Source organism: Spermophilus citellus (genome assembly GCF_964194105.1).
Source record: "Spermophilus citellus genome assembly, chromosome: 4".
Taxonomy (NCBI): Eukaryota; Metazoa; Chordata; class Mammalia; order Rodentia; family Sciuridae; genus Spermophilus; species Spermophilus citellus.
This window is the reverse complement of record NC_138185.1, coordinates 117,304,812-117,326,711: the sequence shown is the minus strand read 5'-3', so window position 1 is coordinate 117,326,711 and position 21,900 is coordinate 117,304,812. Positions and strand designations below refer to the sequence as shown.

Here is a 21,900-nt window from a genome sequence, read left to right as displayed (position 1 = left end):
AACACACGCGCGCGCACACACACACACACACACACACACACACACACAAGTCTAACACTGGTCTTATCAGACTAAAACCAAGATGTTGGCAAGGCTGCATTCCTTTCAGGAAGCTCTAGGAGACAGTTTCCTTGCCATTTCTGGCTTCTAGAAGCTGACTGCATGGCTTGACTCATGGCCCTTTCCATCCTCAAAGCCAGCAATGAGGCATCTCCCTGACCATTCTTCTGTGGTCACATGTTCTCTAACTCTATTCATCTGCCTCCTTCCATTTCCTCCTCCCCCAGTACTAGGGATTGAACTCTGGGGCACTCTACCACTTAGTTTCATCCTCAAATCATTTTTTAATTTTTGAGACAGAGTCTTGCTAAGTTGCCCAGGCTGGCTTCAAACTTGCAATTCTCATGCCTCCGTCTCCTGAGTTGCTGGAATTATAGGCACGTACCACTACACCGGGCTTCCTCTTCCACCTTTAAGTACCTTTGTGATTACATCAGTTCCACCCAGAAAATCCAAAACAGTGTCCCAATTTTTCAGGATATCTGATTAATGAACTTAATTCTACCTGCAATCCCAATACCCCTTTGACATGTATGTTAGTCAGCTCTCCGTCACTGTGACAAAATACCTGGTAAAATCAACTTAAAATAGGGAAAAAAATGTTTTGGCAAATTTAAAAATTTGGAAATTTAAAAATTGGAAATTGGACATGATTTAAAAATTGGAAATAACTGGTTTCAGTTCCTTGGTCACTCAGCTCTGTTGTTTCTGGGCTTGTGGTGAGGTAGAACATTATGGCAGGTTCAAGGTGGAAAAAATCTCACCTTGTGGCCAGAAAACAGAGAGAGTGAGAGGAAGGGGCTGGGATAAGATATACCCTGTCAGAGCACACATTCCCCATAATCTACTTCTTCCAACTAAGTCTCATTTCACCCATTAGCCTGTTAAGCTATGAATCCATAAATAAATGAATCCATTTATGAAGTCAGAGCCCTCATGATGGGGACCACTTAAGATCCAAACCATAACACCTGTAACCTAACATACACAGTTTCAAGAAATAAGATGTGAACATCTCTCAGAGGCCATTATGCTCTCTCCCACAGCAGGCAACTGTCACACCAGTAAGACTTTGTTTACCCAAGTCTTACACAAATTCTTCAACAACCAGATGGACCCAGTATCCCAGCCTTGTGCAGGGTAGAAGGGCAGTTTTCTGTAATCATGTAACATGATGCAGAAAATTTTAATGCTTCTCCAAGAAGTCATAAAATTTTAAAACAATGACACATCATGTTTCATATAAAATTGACAAACATTTAAAACACTTTAGATGAAATAACCTACTCAGTCTGGCGAGAAGGCATGAGGTGTACATTCTGAAGCTCGACTGGTGGAGTCATCCTGACGGGCTGCTTTCCTACAAAACCATTATAGTGTGTATTAAGGGACTTAAAAGAGTTCACACTCTTCCAGTTCCAGGAAATTAACCTAAGAAAGCAATCAGAAATCCCTAATAGTCTAATAATTAAAGACATTGACAACAATGCCATCTAAAAATTGGAAATAACTTAAATGTCCAACCACAAATAATCAAATTGATTATAACATGTTAATACAATGAAATCTTAAATAGCCATTAAAAAACACACACACACATTTTGGGCTGGGGATATAGCTCAGTGGTAGAGTGACTTCCTGGGATTCCTGGGGCCCTGAATTTGATCCCCAACACCACAAAAACAAACAAACAAATACCCCATCTTTTTCAAGAACATTTAACAACATGGGAAAATACTCACAATAGAATATTAAGTAAGAGAAACCTGTCAGAAAACTGCTTTTACAAAACAATCTCATTTTGCCAGACGATGTAATCCCAGGCCTGTAATCCCAGTTAACAGGGAGGCCGAGCAGGAGGATCACAAGTTCAAGCCCAGCCTGGCCAAGTTAGCAAGACCCTGTCTCAAAAAGAATAAAAAAATTGCAATTAAAAAAGGACTGGAGGTGTAGTTCAGTGGTAAGAGTGCTTGCCCAGCAAGCGTGAGGCCTAGAGTTCAATCCCCAGATTTATGTATTTACATATGCATATGTACATGGAACACAGGGTGCTGAATGGATGCTTATCAGTTGTCTCAGAATTTTATCTGAAGCCTGTGGATGATAAATACTCTCACATTTAAAGAGAGGGGCTAGACCTATCTAGGGAGGACTTACTAAGACAGTGTAAAGCTTCTTAGACCCTGCCCCTCCACGCCCCATTAAGACATGATAAGCAGAAAACCAGAAGTCAGAGAGTCATTGAGATAGTGAGTTGGTCATGGAGAAGAGGCCTCTTCCTCCTCTCTGAAGGAATGGAGAGGGTGCTCCCACATGCACACAGAACCAGTGAGGGGTACTCCAAGAGAATCCCTCCTGGATATGGTGGGCTTCAAGAGGAGGGAGGCTGCCTGGTTCAAGGCCTGCTGCCCTACAGAGAGCCATGCTTTAAGTAGGGCACCATGAATGAGTCCTTAGGTGAACTCTAGACATGAACCCAGAGGTTACAGTCATGGGTGAACCCATGAGCAACTGGGGCCTACTTTGTACCTGGAAAATTGGGAGAACAGAAGCCTACAGGGGCAACCACCACCATTATCTAATTTTAGGATCTTTTCATCACCTAAAAGGAGAGCCCCTGCTTATTAGTCCCTCTTACCCCCAAGCCCTGGCAACCACTAACCTGCTTTCTCTTTCTGGATTTGCCTCTTCTGGATATTTCACATAAATGGAATGATATAATATGTAGCCTTTTATGTCTGGCTTCTTTCAGTTAGTATAATGTTTACAAGGTCCATCCATTTGGTAGAGTGTGTTGGAACTTTACTCCTTTTCATGACTGAATAATATTCCATTGTGTGGAGGAACCCCATATTGTATATCTGGTAATCAGATGATGACATCTGGGTTGTTTCTACCTTTTGGCTATTGTGAATAGTGCTGCTCTGAACATCGTATACTTGTTTTTATTTGAACACCTCTTTTCAATTCTTTTGTGTATCTACCCAGGAGTGGAATTGTTGGGCCATTTGATAATTACTGAAAACCCTTCAGTGGCTTTTGGATGTTGTATCACGTGGATGTATCACCTAACCAAAAATTGGTAATTTTAACAAAAATAATTAACTTAAGAGAAAAACACACTGTTTTGTGATCATGGTTCGGCAGCCCTGCAAAGTCAACATTAGATCAATAAATGACTTTACAGGACCTAAAAGAAACTGAGGTGTAGGAAGTAAATGAGAGAATCCAATTTTAAAATATGACTCATAGAACCAGTAGGTCTTCAGGCTACAAATGCTCCCCGTCATTAAGTGTTCCAGCAGCAATGCCCTGGTGAGCGTGGGAAGGGCTGTGAGAATGTTTTCTAGATCCATGTTTTCAAAAAAGAGAAAGCGGTAATTAAAGTTGTCTTTAACATGTGATTATGTTGACATGTTCTGATAGTTACAGGGCCTCTCCCCAGAGCCCAGGGCTCCTGCAGTACCTCTGATGTCCTCCAGGGGGCGAGGCCAGGCAAGACTGGCGTCCCCAGTGGAGCTCTGTGCTGGTGACCAGGGAGAATTGGGCCAGCAGAGCCTTTACAAAGACAAGAGGAGGAAACACTGTGACAAAGAATCCAATGCTGGGAGGACACTTGGGAAACATATTTCTCAAGCACTTTATTTTTATAAACAAGGAGACTCAGATCCAAAGTAGCTACTGCTGATTACAAAGGCAGTGGGCAGGAAGTCTGGAACCCTCTGCTGTGTTGCAGTGTGCAATGGGAGCAGAGAGGCTTCCCATGGCTGATGGAGCTGAGTTTGGAGCCCTCCTCCCTCTCTCTCTCTCTGCCCCAACCCTCCCCATTCTCACTATTTACTTAAAGGTGTGACCCCAGGTCAGTAACTTAACATTTCTTTTTTTGTTTTATTTTTTGATACCAGGGATTGAACCCAGGGTGCTAAATCAATGAGCCACATCTCCAGCCCTTTTTAGTTTTTATTCTGAGACAGGGTCTCGCTAAGTTACCTAAGACCTGGCTTAGTTGCTGAGGCTGACTGTGAACATGCAATCTGCCTGCCTCAGCCTCCCAAGCTGCTGGGATTACAGGCGTACGCCACCACACCTGGTAGTAACTTAACATTTCTGATCCCTTTTTTTTTTTTCTGATCCCATATTTCTTTAGTGGTCTAATAACATGTATGTAAGGCTAAGGGGAGGAAGAAATATCATGTACATAGGACCTTTATGCTTGCTACCTAGTAGATTCTCAGTAAACATTTGTTGCCTGAATGAATATTCCTTCCTCTGACTCTTTAGGCAGTTCTTGTGCTGACCAAATAAATCTTTATTGAAGACATTTTGGGCAACATCTTTGTGAGTTTTCTCCTATCTAGAAGTTGACCCTAGCCAGGGAAAGAAATGGGAGTTTGGGATGTTAGTGCCATTCTGTTGGAGTGAAAAAGTCCCTTTGTGAAGCCTGCACAGCACAGTGACAGCTCTGCTGCCCACACTGGGAAGTCTGGGTGTCTGGCAGCAGGAGGTTCTCAGAGCTACCAGAATGTCCCAGTCCTGACAGCAACTTCATGGAGTCTCTGGATTATGGATCCAGAGGTCTTCTGAGGCCAGCCCTTTGATATAGCTCTTGCTTCCTCTCCTTTACCATTCTGCTAGAGGCCAACTTGGCTGTTTCTAGTACAGTCAACCTTCCATATTCATAGACTCTACATCCATAAATTCAACCAATTATGTTTGGAAAATTTTTTTTCTTAATTGTGTATGGGACAACCTGGAAAAGGCACAACTCTAGGGACAGAGCACACATATGTGGTTTCCAGGCCTGGTGCAGGGAGGGCAAGACTACAAAAGGGAAGTACGGTGGGGATTCTTTGGAGTGATAGAAATGTTTTGTGTGTTGACTGTGGTAGCCATATGACTGTATGCATTTGTCAAACTCAGAAACATACAAGAAAGGGAGTGGATTTTATTGTGTGTAAAGTATGATACAATAAATCTGACTCAAGAAAAGAAAGGAGGGAGAGAAGGAAAAAGGAGAAGAGACAGAAATTGGGGAAGAGAAAGAGAATGAATAAAATCACCCAGTGCAGGGGTGGCAAATGGCCAATATACTGAATCTTTTAAAATTATTACAGTCTCAAATACAGTCAGACAAGCAGATAGGCCAGACGGACGAGTACATAATTTGACCAGGCTCAGCATTAGTCTCCAGTTTAGGATGGGAGTTGCAGGCAGGGGAAAAAAAAAGTACTGAACATGTACAGACTTTCTTATTGTCATTATTTCCTAAACAATACAGTATAATAATTATTTACATAACATTTATATTGTATTAGGTATTATAAAAAATCTAGAGATGATTTAAAGTGCACAAGAAGGTGTGTGTGCATAGATTATATGCAAATACTATGTTATTTTATACATGGGCCTTGACCATCTGTGGATTTTGGTATTTTGAGGGTTTTTGCACCATTCTTGGTCTGATTTCTCTAGTACTTAGAACTGTACTTGGTACAGAGTAAGTGTTCAGTTAGGGATCTCATGACAGTGAGAGAGTCTCCCCTTGTGAGTTTCACTAATCCTTTCTATTTCCCCTTCTTTAGCCTTTTCGTTGATTGTACCTGTGCCAGCCTTCTTTCTTCTGATTTTTTGGAACCCATGTGAGTTATCATTAGTTTTCACACAGTTTGCTCCTTTTTCTGGACAGGTGCCAGATGCTACCTCACAGGGGTGGCTCATTGCACACAAAGAGGCACAAAGATCCTGAAGGAGAGGAAGAAACAAATGCCTGCCTACCTGGCCAGCACTCAAAAAACAGGCCGATCAACCCAGAGCCCTCACACCTTGGACCTTCCCCAACTCCACCCAAAGGATCTAGCCAAGTGTGAGTCTGGATACCACTTACACAAGTCCTTCTGCCCTGCCCCTCCCCCAGCCACAGGAATGAGAAGCTACAGGTCAGGCAAGAGGTGAGGTGAGGCTCCGATTTGACATTAGGACAAGTAGGGTTCACATTTCCTAGTTATATCCAGATATATCCATATGGTGACATCATAGCACAGGAAAATGTCTTCATGGGACTGTCATAGAAAGACAGGATAAAAACCCTGGCCTGGGGATGAGCAGACTTGGGTTTTCCTCCTGGCTTGGACTCTTTAGGTATCAGTTTTCTTATTTGTAAAAGGGCAGATTGAGCTAGATCATCTCCATGAATCATTCACTTGCCAAAGTCCTAGTCCAAGATCCCATCTCCAGGGGAAAGGTGGCTACATGACATTCAAATCTTCCCATGGCAGCCACTCCTCCCTCAGTTTCAATCCCACAATAATGCCCCATCACAGAGACCTAGATGTAGGACAGGCTGATGGGGATGGTGTGGAGAAGTAAGTAGATCAACTTATTTTAGGGAGCCCAGCTCTGAGGAAAGTTGGTGGTCTACCCAATTTCCCAGGAAACTGAAAATATCCAAATGCCTATTTAATAAGTGCCCAGAGATTACAGCTTCCAAAAAGAACATCATTCTGCATACCAGCTATATGCCGGCCTTCTTCACCCCACACTCCATTCCCTTGCCTCTTCCCAGAACGGTTGCTCCTGGAAACCAAGGTATGGGCAGAAGGCTGTTTGGCACAGAGTGTATCTTGATGAGAGGAGGAGCTCCCTGACCTCTAGAATCCTGGCCTCTGTACCCTTCACCCCCACTGCTAGAGACCCACTGGCCAAGTTCCAGTGAAAATGCCTCTTCTCCATATTCCAAGCAAGCTCACAGGGCCTCAGGCTTACAGTACAGTGTGGCCATGGCTTTGGTGAGGGTCTCTAGCAGGTGCTAATCTTCAGCTTGCAGAGACTAATGGGCCTGATTTCTTAGGTAGGATCTGACCTCTTTAGTTGAGAAAGGAGTAGCCCCCACCTCCTCCAGGGCCTGGGGTTGCCAGTATGGTTGCCATACTGGGGTTGCCAGTATGGTTCTCACCGACTTTCTTTAGAATCTTTTCTATCTTTACTACTAGGTTGCATGAAAGTCATCTTTGTCTTTTTCTTTTGCATTGCTAGGGATCAAACCTAGGATCTCATGCATGGTAGGCAAATGCTCTATCACAGAACTATATCCTCAGGCCCATTTTTGTCTTTCAAAGTTAATATTCTGGCGTCCTTATCCCCAGATACCAACTCCAGGGGGTCTAGGGGAAAAGATGGAAAAACTCCAAAAGTATGTAGTATGAAGTTGGAGACACAAGTTTGCCAGGGAACTACTATATGACTGGCAAGTGTTACATTACACATTCTGCATGCTATCTCATTCATTTGTCAACATGCCATGGGGGAGGCGTTATTATAAACTTCTATTTGTAAGTTTTGACCTAAGAGGTTCAGAGAGGATAATTCACTTGTTCAAGGTCACATAGTTATTAATAGGCAGGGGGGCTCTTAAACTCAGTTCTGTCCATCAAGTTGCTGTATTCAAGTGCCAAACTTTTGCTGAGAACTTACTCTAGTTGCAAAACCCTGGGGCCAACACAATAGCATGTATGCTCATGGAAAAGGAATGGATAGCTCTTATATTCTAACTTGGGGGTGATGTGAACACGAAGACTATTCCAAAGCAGACTGAAAGAAGTACCCAAAGGTATAGTCATATGTCACTTAATGATGAGGAAGTTTTGAGAAATAATGAGTCATCAGGTGATTTCATTCCTGTGTGAACATCCAAGAGTGGACTCACACAAACCTGGATGGTATAGCCTACCACACACCTAGATTTATGGTATAGCCTGTTGCTCCTAGGACCAAAACAACTCCTAGGATGAACAAAACAACTTCTAGGGTGAACAAAACAACTCCTAGGATGAACAAAACAACATGAGATTAAATCAAGCAGAAGAGAAAATGATGCAATCAAGAGATGTGGTAAACACGAGATGTATGAGGCTGCTGCCAGCGAAACACAGCACACTGCTTTATAGTAGACATTTTTTTAAAAGTAGAAATCACTCTAAAATATCAGTAAAAAGCATGATATAGTAAACACAAAAGTCAGCAACACAACTAGTTGTCACCATCAAATATATGCATTGTACATAATTTTGTGTTTCATACATTTAAGTGATTGGCATAAATGTATATCAGAATACTGAGTTGCGCTTGGATCTTTTTTTTTAAATGAGATATCAGAGTGATTGAGAAATATCTTTGTTTATTTTTATGTGGTGCTGAGGATCTAACCTAGTATCCCACACGTGCGAGGCAAGCACTCTACCACTGAGCCACATCCCTAGACCATACTTGGATCTTTTTTAAAAAAAAAATTTTTGTAGTTGTAAATGGACAGAATGCCTTTGTTTATTTTTATGTGGGGCTGAGGATCCAACCCAGTGCCTCACACATGCTAGGCAAGCGCTCTACCACTGAGCCACAGCCCCAACCCTGCACTTGTATCTTATGATAGCTCTGTAGCACTAGGCGATGGGATTTGTTCAGCTCCATTATCATCTTATGGGACTGCCGTTTTATCTGTGGCCTGTCACCGATTGAAACATTATTATGTTGCACATGACTGTATAAGCAGAGCCTCAAGGGAATGTGATTGAAACTGGGAAATAATCCAAAGAGAGACAGAGAGGAGGAGAGAAAGGAGAAGGGGCAAGGGGAGAAGGGAGAGAGGGAGGGGAGGGAAGAGAAGCAAGGAGGGGAGAAGAGGAGGAAGGAGGGAAAGAGAGAATATGAGTGAGATGAGTGTAGGGAAGGATTTCTCTAGGAGATGGGCTTTGTGCTTGGCCTTGGTAGATGGGAGAATTTCCCAGGTTTTAGTGGAAATGGCAGAGGAAACAGCTTGAGCCAGAAGCCAGAGTAAGAGAGTCAGGATCTTGTAGCAACCAGTGTGGAGATAAGTGTGGAGATAAGCCAGGCTAGCAGGTTGGTCAGGATCAAGTATGGGGATGTAGGGAAGGACCTGGCTTTCTTCTGGGAGCAGTGGGGAGCTGCTGAAAGCTTCCGGTAGAGCACAGGCAGAAAGAGATAGGCAATTTTGTATGAAAATCTGCAGTAGGAGGCAGGGGTGAGGACTTGATGTACTTTCTCCCTTCTCTGGCCATAGCTTAGGGGCAGCGCCAAGAAGAGGGTGGGTCCTAGTGCTGGGAGCTCCCTATGTGCACACAGGCCCCAGGGCCTCAGTGAGGGTGTCTGAGGAGGGTGTGGCCTGATGGGAAGTCTACAGAAAACACTGAGAGTTCTGAGGTAGAAGGGGTGATGGGTGATGGGTATGGGGAGGGGAAATGGGACACAATGAGGAAGAGTCTTTTTAGCTCAGGGAAAGAAAACAAATGTTCTCACCCTTTACAAATTTGGGCTCAATTTTTTTTTTAATTATAGATGGACACGTACCTTTATTTTATTTACTTATTCTTATGTGGTGCTGAGGATCTACCCCAGTACCTCACACATGCTAGGCAAGCTCTCCACCACTGAGCCACAAACCCAGCCCCTCAGGCTCATTTCTAACCTTGAAACTCTTTTTTAGGGAAATGAAAATGATTTTTTTCTTTTTCCATGTACAGTCAAAACTCAATAAAATTGAGAACCAATTGCCTGGAACATTCAATTCACTGGAATTTTTTAAAAATTAATTTGGTTATGAAAAAAACAGTTGTGTCTTTATAGACAAGTTAACATCAGGATGTCAAACACTTAAAGACCTACTATGGATAACTGTAGAATCAATGATGTGCATAGAAGTGACTCAGGACCCATTTGAGGGGCATTGGTGAAGCAACTCTGCCTAAAAGTTTGCTCCCCCCTATTAAGCGTTTTCAGAAGTCCTAAGTCCTGAAGAATTCCTGGTGTCCTCTCCAATATATAATTCAGAATTCTAAAAATAGTTAAACTACAGGGTAAAGCAGAAAAGTTACATGTATGCTACAATTCGACTGCATTCTCTGATTGCAAAATTCTTATTTAACTTCATTAGAACGGAATCTCAATTGCTAGCACTCCCTCTCTCGCTTGCCCTCTCCCTCTCTCCCTCCCTCCCTGCCCCTCCTTAACCAGCATTGTTCTTACTATCCTGTCACCACATCCAAAAGCCCACCACTAGAAAAGATATTTCTTTGGACCTTGAGAATGCTTGCATTTTAAAGAATTCCCTAATGAAAAAGAGAGGATGCTACTATTTCAAGAAGAGGTAGAGAGCCTGCCTGGCTATGAGACCCTAAGCAAGTTCCTTGTTATATCTCTGGAGTTTAGTTTCTTCATATGTCAAATATAGAAAAGGAAAATAACAGTATCTCCCTTGTTTGGTTGTCCTGAGGATGAGGTAGTCAATACACAGACAGAAAACCTTATGAAGAATGCCTGGCACACAGTGGGTCTCTGTAAGCATAACTATGTTATCACATTTCACCTCCATCATAATGTAATGGATGATCATTATCCTCCTTGTAGTTAGGTAGCATGAGGCTCAGAGAAGGTAGGTAACTTGTTTTCAGACACAGGGCTAGTAAGTAGCAGAATTAGCTGGGAGTCAAACTCAAGTTGGTTTAACTCTAAAGACCTCCTCTCTCTTCCTCCCACTCAAGTACAAACTTCCCTGAATAGGGAATTACATTAGGCTTTCATCTTGTTCTAATTAAAAAAAAATTTTTTTTTGGACCCAAGAGTGCTCTACCACTGAGCTAGAGGCCCCCCCCCCATTCCTTTTTATTTTTTATTTTGATACAGGGTCTTGCTAAGTGGCTCAGGCTGGCCTGGGACTTCTGATCCTCCTGCCTCAGCCTCCCAAGTAGCCAGGATTACAGCAGTGTACCACTGAGCTCAGCTTAATATTTCTTTTTTGAAAACCAATGGTACAAAACCCAAAAGGAACAAAAGGGTGTGCAGTGAAAAGTCATTTCCCTCTTCCCTTCTGTTTTCCCACCGGGGCTCCCTCTGCAGAGCCAGCAGCTCTTAGGTTTTTTTGTTATATTCTTCCAGGGCCAGCTTTACAGTAAGCTTTTCATAGCTTACACATTTATTTACCAGAGTAACATAATTCCCTGAGTGCCTCATATGTGCCAGGCACTCTATCCTGGGGCTACCACTGCCTTCAGAGGGCTCACTGGCTTGAATCTGGAGGTTATTTATGGAGGGAACTTGCTGTACTGACTGCTGCGTTCTGTGCTTTCCCCATCTGCAGCACTTCTTCACCGGGTAGAGCCAACTTGCACATTCTGCAGACAGGAAAAGGCCAACCGAAGTGCATGGAAGAAAAGTCTTGTCTGCCTTGGCCTTGCACAGCATCCAGCCGGCAAAGAGCATGATGGTATCTGTAGCCAACAGGAGGACTCTGTGATGCTGGACTTGTGATGTAGCACGTCTGGGGCAAGTTTCATACTCTGTGAAACTCCTGACCCTCTCACTTCTCTAAGGACTCTCCCCACAGGGTTCGCAGGAAGTGCCATTTTCCATGAATCTTTGCAGCTTCTGGCCTCCATCTCAAGTCTGAAAACCCCAGTGCTCCACAGGGAACTGAGAATGGCCAAAAGGGTTCCAAGTTCCTTTCCTTACCTTTTTGCCATTGTTCTTTGGATGGTATAAAATGTCAAAATACTTTTTTTCCCCTGTTGCTGCTGCTGCCAGAAAATATTTATAACCATGACAGCCATAGCAGAGCTTTCTTAATTGCTTAATTATAAAATATGCTTATAACCTTTGGAGTGATTATACCAATGCATAATTATGGGCATTACCAACTTTAGAAAATTGTTCTGGTCAGAACACATGAATTCCCATTCTCTCTCTCCAAACAATAAATATTTGGGTAAAGGAAACAGAGCAAGAATGTCACTGTTTTGGAAGCAGTTCTTATTATTCCAGTTTCATAGATGTTCAGGAGAGGCCAGGATGCTGGCCTAATGTCACACAGCAGATCAGTAGTAGAGATGGGACCATAGCCTGCTTGGCCCCAAAACCCTGCTTCTTTTCAGTTCATAAAGTATATCACTTACGAGTTCAGACTATGAAAATGTATGTTCTAGATGTTTGTGAAATTTGTTTTCTGGATAACTAAATATTCTGGATAGCTAAATTGTCACGTTAAGAAAGAACAGGATGCAGCAGAGTTGGGGTTCTCTATGCCTACAATTCCTTTCTCCATCACAATTCTATATCTTAAAATGTGTTTGGAGGCTGGGGATGTAGCTCAGTCGGTAGAGTGCTTGCCTTCTGGGTTTAATCCCCAGCACCCCTCCCCCCTGTCAAAAAAAAATTGTTTGCCTTTTCCTCTCAGTGGACTGTAAGTTCCTCAAGAACAGTTCTGAGATCTGGTCAAGATGGGGTGTGTGTGCATGGGGGGGGGGATTCATATCTTCATTCTCACCCCTGCTTGTTTGTTTCTGGCTAGGTTTGTACTGTGGTTTTAATTTGAATTTCCCAGATGACTAATACAGCTGAATGCCTTACAGATGCTTAATAATTATTAGTTCCTTTCTTCTTCCTGTATCTTTGCCCCTTCATCCCTTCTCCTAGGACTTGGCAAAGTGTAATCCTGAGATGCCAGTGTCCTGAAGACCCAAATTTCTCTGTGTTGGCAGTTCTTTGTTATAAACCCTGTCTTTTCTGCCTATTTGCCAGCCTCATCTCTTAGCCTTCTGTCCCCTTGTACCCAACTCTCCAGCTGGATCAGCAGTCTCAGATCTTCTCTGAGCCTTTGCAATTGTTCCCTCTGCCTGAGATACTATGCTCCCTTCTCTACCCTGATTTCACACTCTTTACCTAGGTATCAAGCAGGTCCCAAGCTATATGCCACTTCCTCCAGGAAGTCTTATTTGACACTTCCTCCACCCCAACACCCACTCACCAGCCTGGGTTAGTTTTCTGTCCCTTGTTTGTGGCTAAGAAACATCCTGTACTTCCCCTCCTAGCACTTATCACACTGTTGCAATTGCCTATTTGCTGGTGTCTGTCTTGTACCTTTTTCTTCATCCCTTTGAGGATAAGGCTGTGTGTTGCTCATTTTTATATCACAAAGCTTAGCATATCAGTGATATCAGTTGAACAAATGACCTGGTCCATTTCCCTTTATTTTTTTATTATTATTTATTTATTTATTATTATTATTATTATTATTTTTTAGTTTGAGATGGATACAATAGCTTTTTTGTTTGTTTGTTTATTTAGTTTTTATGTGGTGCTGGGGATTGAACCCAGTGCCTCACGCATGCTAAACGAGTGCTATACCACTGAGCCACAACCCCAGCCCTCCAGATCCCTTTAAGAGGACAAAAATCTAACTTTCTGTGCCAGCTATACTAGAACCAATGGTATTAGGCCATCATCCCCGACCTCCCACATCAATTCTCCTACCTGCTAAGGTCTCAAGGAAACAGATGTTTATTGAAGGTCTACTGTATGCCAAGCACCAAGCAGGCCCTTTACATGGGATGTCATTTACACCATTGAAAGGCTTAAGGCCCAAATCTAGACAACATTTGGAAACTCAGAGGTGTGGATATACCAATCAGGCAATTAGCAATCAAGAGAAAATGAGTAAAACCACACTGGTTTTCCTCTTGATAGTGGCAGAGGAATGTCTGTAGAGGAGGATTCCACATAGCTCTAAGCATTTACCAGTGACTAGCAAATGATAAGAGTGCAGACAGACCTGCTGATTAAATAAACGAAGAATTGAAGAGGCAGCACAGAAAGGGCATAAGTGAAGCTTAGCAGAACCATATTTCCTTCTGGGCCTAGCCTAATATTTTCCTCTATATGCTGATAAACCAAACTGGACATTGAAATATTTGAGTCATGGGTGTCTCTTCACAGTGCTATTCAAGGCTGAACCTTGTGATTTCTTTAGATTCCATTGACAGGAACACCTCACTGCAAGGGAAGCTGAGAAAGTACTATTTGTGAACCCAAAAGGAAAAGAAAACAGATTTGGAGTGAATAGTTAGTGATCACTGCCGTAGCACAGAGAGATGGTCTTCCTTCTGTTAGTGTCACTAGGTAGCCATGAGCTATCACAGATTGTGGGTGCTCACTCATGTAAGAGTGATTATTAAGTTCAAACCTCAGATTTTGCAAATGGAAAGACTGGGGCCAGGGAAAGCAGTGACTCCTTCCCTGTTGGGGGATGTTTGGTGCTAGAGCCATTCTGTGGTGCTTAATCCATCAGTATTTTATCTGCAAAGAGGTCTTTAAACAGGAAAACCTCATCTTCACAAAAGAGGCTCTCAGAGATAAAGAGGAAAGCAAAGGCAATACAAATTAAGATGTTGATATAATTATTACAGTGGTAGTAAACATAATGATTATTTACTCAGAAGGCTCTTCTGTGTCCTGTGGTTCCTAAGACTCCTTCTCATCAGTAACTTCATATAATACTGCAAAATCATTTAGATGTCCATGTACAGAAAGGATAAAAACTTTGCCTTCTCTGATAAATGAACAATTACTAGTTGTACAAATGTAAGTAATTATTTAACCCTCTTTAAGCTTTAGTTCTCTCCATTTTAGTAAAATGGAGGTGGTATTATTTATCTTCCAGGGATTAAAGAAGAAACGAAAACCTCTATCAACAAATATAATTGGTTTTAATATCTGCTGTTGCTTACTCAATACCAAGAACATGGATGAAAATAAAAACACCACTCAAGTGAGACCAAAATGTGACCAGAAAATAACAGCACTCTGTGACAAACTGCAGGGACAGAAGGTGGGGGTGGTGGGGGGTGGTAGTGAGGGAAGACTTTGAAGTCAACTTGGGTGAGTGATGGAGGATTGCCCTGAAAAGGCACTGTGTTTAATGAAGGAGGAGAAGGAGGTGTCTAGGTAGAAGGGGACCAGATGAGGAGGGCACAGAGTGGTGAGGAAGAACATTATGTATAATAGGAGAATGATTTTAGGTACTGCTAGAACAATTTTTTAAAAAACACACAAAAACTTTAGCAAAAGGGAGGTGACAGGTGACTATGTAGGGGACCCAGTGAAGAATTTTGATCAGGGAGGTAATGTGAAAGGGGTGGATGGAAAGAAGTGAGAAGAATGACATCACCAATATTCTTGGGTAAGAAAGTGAGGGTGCATCTGCTGAAACCCATGCCCATCATCACCCCTTTTTGGGGGGATGGGTGAGTGGGTTTGCTGTCTGGGGATTGAACCCAGAGCCTTGAGGATGTGGATTCTGAGCTGTTTCCCCTGTTCCCCTTTTATTTAGTCACTCAACAAATAGTTACTGAGGGCCTGGCATATATCAAGCTGTATTCCAGTAGTTGGCAATCAGGCTTCGAACAAGACTGGCAAGGTCTCCAATCTCATGAGGAGATGGATAATAGATAAATAAGTAAACAAGCAAGAAAATATCAGATCAGTGCTGCTAGGAAAATGAAACCTGGTGATAGAAGAGTTTTTGAGCTGATGCTCCTCCACCCCCAACACTTTTCAATGCTTTGAAGCCTCCTCTTGATCTAACCTTGGTTTTCCAAGGAGGCTTTGCTCTTAGAAAAATCTCTATAGTAAATATTTAAGCCAGCTCTCTGGGTGTTTCTAATCAGTCTTACCTGAACAGGGATAGTCAGAGCTACTTTTTCACAGGGTCTGTTCAGCTTTATAATTCTTGAGGACCACAGATTCTACCATAAGTCACAAGTCTAAATTTTTGGAAGGTTGCAGCAGCCTTGAGCTTTTTCCTGATCACAGTTCTTATGCAATTGGGAACATCCCCTTCTTTCACTTCTTCCCACTCCAATGTATATACACATTCTTTATATGAGAATCATTTGATAGTACTGTTGGAATTGCACATTCCTCCCCTGTGCAAAAAATGCACACTTTTAAAATAGGCCCACTGCTTCTGGCAGGTGTTTGGGCGGGTAGCCCCGGCAGATGTCCAGGGGGCTGGGTAGGGTATGGAGTGGTGGAAACAGCAGTGCAAAGCAATGGAGCTGGAAGCTCCCTTCTCACTATCTGGGCATGCTGGTATGTAAGTCAGAGCTCTTGGGTGCCAAAGGGACGCCAGCCAAGAACAAAAAAGCGAACGTTGTATTAAATGCAGCTGCAGAATCCATGGATGAAAAGGCAGATTTCCCAGGGTGCCCCATGGCCTTCCTCCGTTTAACACATTTACTCACTGAGGCCCCCCCCCCCCTTCAAATTTTTCTTACTGTGAAAACTTTCAAAGACACAGGAAAGTTCTCTGTTTTAGGGCAGGCTACCAAAAGCCCCAGGAAACCTTCTCTGATTCCATTGGACTTCTTTGGACTGCCTGAGTTTACCCTTTAGGGGACGACCAAAATCAAGGATGGCTAAAATAGGGCCTCTGTTCCACAGAATTTTTATTCTGGTTATGGAGAGATGACAATAATACTATAATATATAATACTAATATATCTGTTTTAGCAGTTTATACCTTACAAGATGCTTTAACATGTCTGATTCTTTTAAAATCACAAACTCAGAATTGAAATGTACAGATTACTCTCAAGGTGGAAATACCTGATATATATATGGGCACTTCCTAAACTCCTTTCTTCCTAAATATTGCTAAAGCATCACTCACCCACTCTTCCATTCATTGAACCCTTATTTATTGGACACCTTCCATGTTCTACATACTATGTTAGAAATAAAGCAGGAAACCAGACAGACTTGTTTGCTACCCTTATGGACCTCCAAGGGGAAGACAGACATTAAACAAATAATTACATGCACAAAGAATGTTTTATAAAGGCAGTGTGGGGGCAGTCAAGGGCATCACACCCTGGGAGGTACCCTGGGGGTGGAGCAGGGTCAGAAAAGGCCTCCCTAGAGGAAATGATGTTTAAACTGAGGTTTAGGGGATTAGGAAACAGTTTCTGAGAGGGTGAAAAAAAGTAACATTACATACCAGTATAAGACAGCATGAGTCAGACTGTTCCATGGCCAAATGAGGGGCTATAGATACCAAATGGGGAACATGTCCTGAGAGAAACAGAAGATTGGTTGAGCCAAGCCTGAAAGATAAATAGGCTGGTAGGAGGAGATAAGTGGAAGAGCTTGAGCAAAGGTTAGATATTATTGTTTATTGTTTATCCTGTGGGAAGCATCCCACAACTGCTGTTATAAACAAAACTATATTTAATACCTACTACATGGTAGCAAATCTTGTGATTTAATTTCTTTTTCAGATAGGTATTATTTTTCCAGTTTTACAGATTAAGAAAAAGGTTGAGGGAGGGGTAAAGACTAAAAACACTTGCTAAGGTCGGCCACCAAATAATGGCAGAATTAAGATTTGAACACTTGCTTACCTGGTTTCCTATGCACTTTCCACAACTCCTCACTGCAATAACTTCAATAATATAATTTGGAAAAGGGCAAAGGAACTTTGAAGAAACAAAGGGGGGGAAAGGTCTCAAAGATGCTGCAGGTAGGTGGACACCATTAGCAGAGGACTGCTGGGGTTGAGGGAGTAGTGAGAAGTGACCAAGGGAGTGACCTTGGGCTGCTCCAAGATTGCACTTCGGGGAGGTGCCCCACTCTAACCACTACCCGGCCCAGTTAATCATTTCCGGACCTTCCTTTTCCCCCCTCACTCTGCCCATTGAATTGCTACATCAGTCTTCCCCCTCCCCTTGCTTGCCTTCTGGCCTTGTGGCTCCTTTCACGGGTTTTCAAGGAGCCCAAACTTCTGAGGCAATATTTGTAACAGCCCTGGTGTCCTTAAGACTGTCCCTAGTTAACTCGCAGGCTCCTCCGGCTCCGGTGTAAGGCGAATCCAAGCAGCCCCTAGAGGTTTGCCCTCCAATAAACTCTTTTCTAAAATAGGCCAGAGAGCAGAGGACCTAATCTCGGCACGGATTAGCAAATTAATAGACGTCCCCCGCGGTAAAAAGAGAATCGTAACTTCGGTTGAAGAGTGTATCGAAGCTTAAATGAGGTATTTTGTATTGCAAAGTGCCTGGCAGGGAAGCGGTTCAGCGTGTCTAACAATGTTAGATCCCTTCCCTTTTTATCACCTGATAGCGGGACCTCGAAAACCAGGTTACATTTATTTCACTTAAATTTCCAGCGGTGAGATTTGTAAAGTTCAGGACGACGTGCTCGTGGTAACGCTGAAAGTTAATCACGGTGACAAGGTCTGAATCCAGGTTCGTGGGTGCCCCAATAGACCCAGCCACTCATCTTCCAGCTACGGCCGTGTGCGCAGAACTCAGAACCGGCTCAGAACCACACCTGTCTCAAAGGACAGAATTAGATTGCTCTGGGACCCAAGCAGCCCACTGGCGCAAACACAGGGCCAGGCTTAATCTCCCGGGCTTGTTTCTTGCTAGGTAAAATGGGAGGGTTACGGTGCCCGTCTTCCCGAGTGGTTTGTATTTTCTTTCTGTCCCTCTGTTGCGCGGCCAGATTTTTCTACCACTAAGCCGCGTTGTAGTCAGACCAACACGCCATGCAATATCAGTCTCCTTCGCCGGACCCGGTAGACGCAGCGGACCGGACTTGTCTGCCGGGGCCCGGTAGCCCCCTTCCCTGAGTCAGGGAAGCCGCAACCGCCCAGGGGAGCGGAATTGGGAAAGTCACTTCCAAGCGCTGCAGGACCCGGAGCCATCAGATGCGGGTAGCGCGCGCGGAGACCCCACCCGCGGGAGTGCACAGGGGCGGAGCCGGCCTTGGAGGCGGGGCCTGCCCGGGAAGGCGGAAGCCTCGGGTCTAGAGGTGGCGGCAGAACCCGGATCCCGGAATTCCACGTTCTTCGGAGCGGAGTGCTGAGAGAAGGCGGGCGGGAAAACCCGGCGCCCGGAAGCCCTTGCTTTCTTTGACGCAAGGGCTCGGGACGCAGCCGCTGTCTGCCTAGCGCCCGGCGAGGAGCGACCCCAGACGGAGCCTCCAGAGTCCCTCCGCCCCCGCCTCGTTCGGCCCCGGAGCCTCTGTCCTCCCTGCCACGGTCCTCGTGGCCATGGAGTGCCCGCACCTCAGTTCCAGCGTCTGCATCGCTCCGGACTCAGCCAAGTTCCCCAACGGCTCCCCGTCGTCCTGGTGCTGCAGCGGTGAGTGCGGCCCCGAGCCGGCCGGCCGCGCACCCGAGGCCCCGGCTCTGCCGGGCCTGCCGTCTAAGGGCCGCAGACAGCCGGTGCGCGGACCTAGGGACGGGTGAGAGCGAGCCTGGCCCGACGCGCTGAGGAGGGGTACGCGGTGAAGCGGGCGCGGGTGGGAGCAGCGGCGGCTCCTTTGTTTCTCGCGGCCCGACGGTCCAGCCGGCGAAGGAGAGGCCGGCGAGGGGCGGGAGTCCGCGGGGGCCTCGAGCGTGTCGGGGCCGCGGCGGGCGGGGACCCTGGCCGGCGTTCGCGCCCCTTGCCCCGCCCTGAGGCGCTCGGGGGCTGTGCTCGCGGGTACTGCGGGGTCGGCAGTTGTGGGGGCGGTGGTTGTGGAGGCGGTGTCCGGCCCCCGCCGGGCTGCCGCACGTGTGGCGGAGCCCGACTTGGTTTCCTCAGTGGACCAGACAGGATAAAAAAAAGCCGCTCTCTTGACGCAGCTTTGTCTAGGCTGTGGGGCGCGCGGGGCCCTTCGCGGCCGCCTGCCTCGGCCGGGCTTTATTTCCCTTCCCCACAGGCTCAGGCAACCCGAAGCCTCGAGAGGCGTTCCGAAGCTCGGGCGGCGGAGGTCGGAATCTTTCATCAGCCTGGGAGGGTGAAGTTTGAAAACAGGCTGTAGGCTCTAGAGCTCCGAAGCTCGACCCAACAGCTGCTTTTGGAGGGGTGGCTCGAGTTTGCCTAAGATTGTTTCAAGACACAATTTTGGGTTGTCTGGAATTGCGTTTGGATTCTAGAGTTCGAGTTCTTGTAAAACAGTTACTAGGTTTATTTAATGCTTTTGAGTAGCTTAAGCTTCTAACTCCCTCTGCGGGCCCCTTTGGAACCCCTAGTGACCTCTCATTGTCTGCTCTATCGACTTCTTAGGATCGCACCGGCCACCCTGCTTTGATTACTTCCTGGTAGGGCCCTAGTGCCGCCGCTAGTCTTTTTTTATTAGCTTTAAGATGATCACTATTAACCAGGGTTGTAGCGTTAACATTTGAATTGTACACTTCAGAAATCTCAAGTTTAAAGAAATATAGAAATAGCGATGGTATGATTTAGCTGTGTGACACTTCTCTTGGACTGGGAAGATAGGTTAGAGAATGCTTAACACTTTTGGCAGGTTTCTTCTCCTTCGCAGATTGCTTCTTAAAGGATGATTATGTACTTGGGGGGAAAATGTAGCTACAAAGAAAAACATAGTTTAGGTTAAGGAATAGAAATAACTGCAGTTTCTTGAAACTCTCAGACGTTTGATGCTTTGCTTGTGTTGTTAAACTCTCGTCTTTTTCTACATGCAGGCTTTAAAAATTAACTAGTTAATTGGTTTCACAGTGTAGTATTGTAGTTCTTTCCTGAGAATGCAGAAACTTGGATAAATTAACTCTTAACCTATACATATATCTTCAACAGTAAATGTTGAGTGTGGCACAAAAAAATAGGGTGTATCACATTGCTTTTCAAATTGATTGGTGGCACATTAGCTATAGCTCTGGAACTTATTTTTTTTCCAAAAGAGATTTGGAAAAGAAAATAAAATACTAGGAAAACATACCTTCCAAGGAATGGAGCAATTACTGTTGCTCAATACAAAGTGGACAGCTAGCACACCTTTGACTTTTTCTAGGTAAAATCACATCAAACTTAAAAATGGCTTCACTGACACAATCATATAAAAAAAGACAAGAATTATGCTAGTGGCAAATATCCTGTTGTCAGTCAGTCTTGCCTCTATCAGGGAATCCAGTTAATTGTGGAAAAGAGATGCAGGAGATCAAGGAACTCAGTAAGATAAAATGGAGCAAAACAGAGAGACTTATTCTGATGGTAAGAATTAACTAGTATGTTAAAATTAAAGGATGAGTGATTTCTGTCCAAGGGATAGAATGGCATTTTTGCATCTTGCAAGAAAATTTGCCTCTGACACTGCTTTGCAAAGGTGATTCTAGTCACTTGCTTGGATTTATAAACCAATTAAGCTAGTTTCTCAAACTTGTGTGGGTTTTGTCTTCTGTCCACATTGTGAATTGAACCCTTTCCATCTGTGCTTCCCATTTTAGCCTGTTGGCATTCATTTGTTGATATAATCTAGAGTTATTGTATTAAGCTTGATCTTGTTCTTGCCTGCCTGTTGTTTCAATGATTAAATGATTGGTAAATCTGGGAGTCCTTAACTGATCATCTTGGAGCGTTGTGTTCTGTTTTTTTTTTTTCCTCCAACACTCTTGAATTTTATTTATTTATTTTTTGGTAGAGGACCAAATGGGTAGTCAGTGTGTTGAATAATGCTGTGACTGGATATTGAGTCTGATTACATTCTTATTAAGGAGAGGAAAATCCCTGTTTTGGCACGGGGACAATAAAAGTAATGCCCTTGCCTTGTTTTCTTTGGGAGCTTGCAATTATACCCGAGCGAGATAGCCAAGCAAATTGCAAAAGACCAACATCGTAGGCCCTACTAGCTAGCAATACATCCTTGGACAAGTAGTTCTGATTCCTTTGAGTATCAGTTTTGTTGTGTTATCTGTTAAAAGAGAGGAAGTATTATTTTGCATTTACTTCACAGGTTGCTGTTTTTCACAAAAAAAGTAATTTTTGTGAAAACATCCAGAAACTGTTCTACACTGTCCAGATAATAGGTGGAATTGCAGCTTAGAACATTTTTATAAAGAAGACCCTGAGTAATTAAATATCTAAAGCCCATTAAATGGAGCCCAGAACAGACTGGCTTTATGCTGAATTATGCTTTACAAGGAGATACAGAACTCAACAAGATTAGGGTGGTAAGTAGTAATTATATTTCAGAATTAACTTGAGCTTCTTATCCCTGGAA

At 44.0% G+C, this 21,900-nt stretch overlaps 1 protein-coding gene across 5 annotated transcripts in view; it reads left to right on the top strand.

Annotated features, from left to right (window-relative positions):
• The first annotated feature begins 18,905 nt into the window (after positions 1-18,905).
• Positions 18,906-21,900, top strand: part of USP3 (ubiquitin specific peptidase 3) — a 95,833-nt gene continuing 92,838 nt past the window's right edge. Inside the window, exon 1 of one of the 5 annotated variants that reach the window (XM_081290646.1) lies at positions 18,906-19,040. In XM_081290646.1, coding sequence (XP_081146772.1) covers positions 18,950-19,040 — 91 coding nt within the window. In that variant the 5' untranslated portion in view covers positions 18,906-18,949. The other 4 variants (XM_081290649.1, XM_081290648.1, XM_081290650.1 and 1 more) reach the window with 4 other exon arrangements.